We start from the raw sequence: 3550 nt of genomic DNA, 5'->3' as shown, positions 1-3550 counted from the left end.
CCCCCTGGCTGGTTTTTGGAACCGTCTGCTATTGAGGTCTCCAGACCATATTCCAGGCTGCCTAGTGGTCCTACAGAAACAGTAGATAATTCTCCCTGTTGTGGCTTTCTAGAGAAAGCTGCAGGTACTCAAGGTTCCACAGGATTCAGACTGGGAAGATAGCCGGTATGGGTTTATGATTCTGCAAGAATCTCCCAAGGAGTCACTGTAACCAGAGGGTTGACAGCTCTGATGGATCTGTGGAATCTACTTTAAGCCTAAGTCCCATCATGGCCTGATGTTTTTGTGGGTGGCAGGCAGCAGTGGACTTCTCCATAGTTTCCTTGGCTGTAGAGGCTAATCCCAACCCCAATCTTAGACTCCTCAGCTCTGTTTTGCCTTGTTGAAATCTTAACAGATGATAGTCCTCATTTAGCATAAGTATTTACAAGGTTTCTGGAGGAAAAATGTATTTTTGGATTTTCCACAGTATAACAACTTTTCCCGCACTAGTTGATACCTACTTGAATAATAAGTGTCCACATAAGCACAAATGATTGATTAATTGGGTTTATCATAGAGGTACTGACAATTTTTAGAGACCTAATAAGATACATTAAATCCCTAAAATGTTAAAAGCATTGGACACACTGCTGATTTAGAAGATTCTTTAGAAACTTTTACTGCTCCAGAACAGTAGCATGGGGATAGCTGTCACCACATTTCAGGGGGAGAAGGGACTAACAAAGAATTCTGGTCTATCAGGAGGTTTTGTGATATTTTGGTCACCCAATGTCACCCCAATAAATTTCACAAAAAATAAAACCACAAAACGAACAAAGGATCCTGTGAAGTTGTGAAGCTGGGGAGTGCAATGCCAGGAGTAGTTCTTTTGTGAACTTCTCTGGGAGCAACTTTTAAATTATGTGAGACTGGGAGGTATTTGGACTGTTGGAGGAGGGGGAAATTGGCAGTGATGATAGAGTTTTAGGAGTTTGACCTTTTGGTCAAAGTTACTGTGACCCAAACTTTCATCTCCTTCTACATACTGTTTTCCATGAGTTAAAAGAGAAGATAGAATCCTGCAAAGTATGAAAGTTATCTGTACTTATTTCAGGCTTCCTCTCTACTGCCTTTAGCTCATTCTCTTCCTTCACCCTTGACTGACTTCCTACTTCTGTTGGTTGCATCCTATTTCTCCTTTGTGTTCTCAGGCTCAGTAATAATTCAACAAAGTCACTCTTGATCCCTCTGGGGGACCATCTCTCCTTCTTGTGTATTCCCATAGCAATTAGCTGCACCTCTCCTGTCAGGGTTCATGACTTGCTTCTTGAACACATACTATACTTAACCCTGAGGGAAGGAAAAATGAGTTTTTGTCTTTGGACCCTCTCAGGTGCCTAGCAGAGAGCACTAAGTACATCTTAATGTATTTCTCCCCTTTTAGAAGATCAATTCTGAAAAGTTATTCTCCTGTTGAAACAATGACTGTTATGCCATGTATTTGTTAAATTTCTTAACCGCATAGAATTGTGAGGATGTCCTTGTCATTGAAAGGGTGAATTTTAAATCATGTGCCTCTTCCCTCCTCAGGTTCCCACAAAGTGAGTCTGTCCTCCTGGTACCATGACCGAGGTTGGGCCAAGATCTCCAACATGACTTTCAGCAATGGAAAACTAATAGTCAACCAAGATGGCTTTTATTACCTGTATGCCAACATTTGCTTTCGCCATCATGAAACTTCGGGAGACCTCGATACGGAGTATCTTCAGCTGATGGTCTATGTCACTAAAACCAGTATCAAAATCCCCAGTTCTCAAACGCTGATGAAAGGAGGAAGCACCAAATACTGGTCAGGGAATTCTGAATTCCATTTTTACTCCATAAATGTTGGAGGATTTTTTAAATTACGGTCTGGTGAGGAAATAAGCATCGAAGTGTCCAACCCTTCACTACTGGATCCAGATCAAGATGCAACGTACTTTGGGGCTTTTAAAGTTCGGGATATAGATTGACCCCCATTTTGTGGAGCATATTGTGTATTTCCTAGGATGTATGGGAACTTATCTTTTAAACAAGCCAAGAAAGATGTACATAGGTGTGTGAGACTACTAAGAGGTATGACCTACGTGGTATAAGAAGACTCTATCCAGCTTTTGACTCTGTAGAGAGCATGTGTATTTATAGCCAAAGGAAGATGTTAGACTCAAGGTGTGTTACAGTCTGAAGGCTTTCTTACACAATGGTTTTCAATTTTGTAATGAATTCCTAGAATTAAACCAGATTGGAGCAATTATGGTTGCCTTTATGGAAAACTGCAATTGGGCCACAGGAGGGGTTAATTCTCTGGATCTAGCCCTTATTTATGTGCCACTATGCAGCTGAAGTAGAGAGGGTGTTATCTAACTGCAAAGGGATGATCATCTAAAGCAGCGGTTCTCAACCTGTGGGTCGCGACCCCTTTGGCGGTCGAAAAACCCTTTCACAGGGGTCGCCTAAGACCATCCTGCATATCAGATATTTACATTACAATTCATAACAGTAGCAACATTACAGTTATGAAGTAGCAATGAAAATAATTTTATGGTTGGGTCACAACATGGGGAACTGTATTTAAAGGGCCAGAAGGTTGAGAACCACTGATAAAGGGTTACGTTCTTTTGAATTGTTACATCATGCTGGAACCTGCAAACAAATACTTTTTTCTAACAAGGAGATAAAATATATGTATTTTTATATAATATCTAAAGTTATATTTCAGATGTAATGTTTTCTGTGCAAAGTATTGTAAATTATATTTGTGCTATAGTATTTGATTCAAAATATTTAAAAATGTCTTACTGTTGACATATTTAATGTTTTAAATGTACAGACATATTTAACTGGTGCACTTTGTAAATCAGCTGGGGAAAAATTGCAGCTAAGGGAAAAATATTGTTTGTTAATATCAACTGTATTATATTTCTTCATTCTTTTTAACTTAATAGATTTTTCAGACTTGTCAAGTCTGTGCAAAAAAAAAAAAAATTAAAATGGATGCCTTGAATAATAAGCAGAATGTTGGCCACCAGGTGCCTTTCAAATTTAGAAGCTAATTGACTTTAGAAAGCTGACATCGCCAAAAAGGGTACATAACGGGAGACTGGAATCTGTCGAGAGTATTTATATAATTATTGAACAGGTTTTTTTTTCTACAAGTGCTGCAAATTGTAAATTTTGTTTTTATTTTAAATGGAAAATAGATCAGTGGCTTATCAGCAAAAGAAAACCTTTTTTAATTGAGTGAACATTATTTTATACTGTACAATAAAAACATTGCCTTTGAATGTTAATTTTTTTGGTACAAAAATAAATTTATAAGGAAATCTGCCTGTGATTTTGTGCTTCTCTTTTATATCTGGGATCGTGTCCTCTCCAATATGGTAATGCGGCTTCTATCTTTCCAAAGGTTACAGAGAAATGCAGATGCAATTAAAAATTAGGAAGAGATTCAATTAAATTAATGAGCCTTGGAATTTGAAAAATAACTTGCAAGGGATCTGTATGCAAGAATGTAGCCAGATAGAGAGCA

The 3550-nt window shown here is 38.2% G+C and overlaps 1 protein-coding gene across 1 annotated transcript in view; it reads left to right on the top strand.

Annotated features, from left to right (window-relative positions):
- Positions 1-2454, top strand: part of TNFSF11 (tumor necrosis factor (ligand) superfamily, member 11) — a 31352-nt gene extending 28898 nt beyond the window's left edge. Inside the window, exon 5 of the mRNA XM_005859932.2 lies at positions 1573-2454. Coding sequence (XP_005859994.1) covers positions 1573-1994 — 422 coding nt within the window. The 3' untranslated portion in view covers positions 1995-2454. The remainder of the gene's footprint in view (positions 1-1572) is intronic.
- Positions 2455-3550: the final 1096 nt, after the last annotated feature.

Source organism: Myotis brandtii, unplaced genomic scaffold (genome assembly GCF_000412655.1).
Source record: "Myotis brandtii unplaced genomic scaffold, ASM41265v1 scaffold1307, whole genome shotgun sequence".
Classification (NCBI taxonomy): Eukaryota; Metazoa; Chordata; class Mammalia; order Chiroptera; family Vespertilionidae; genus Myotis; species Myotis brandtii.
This window is presented reverse-complemented; position numbering and strand designations above follow the sequence as displayed.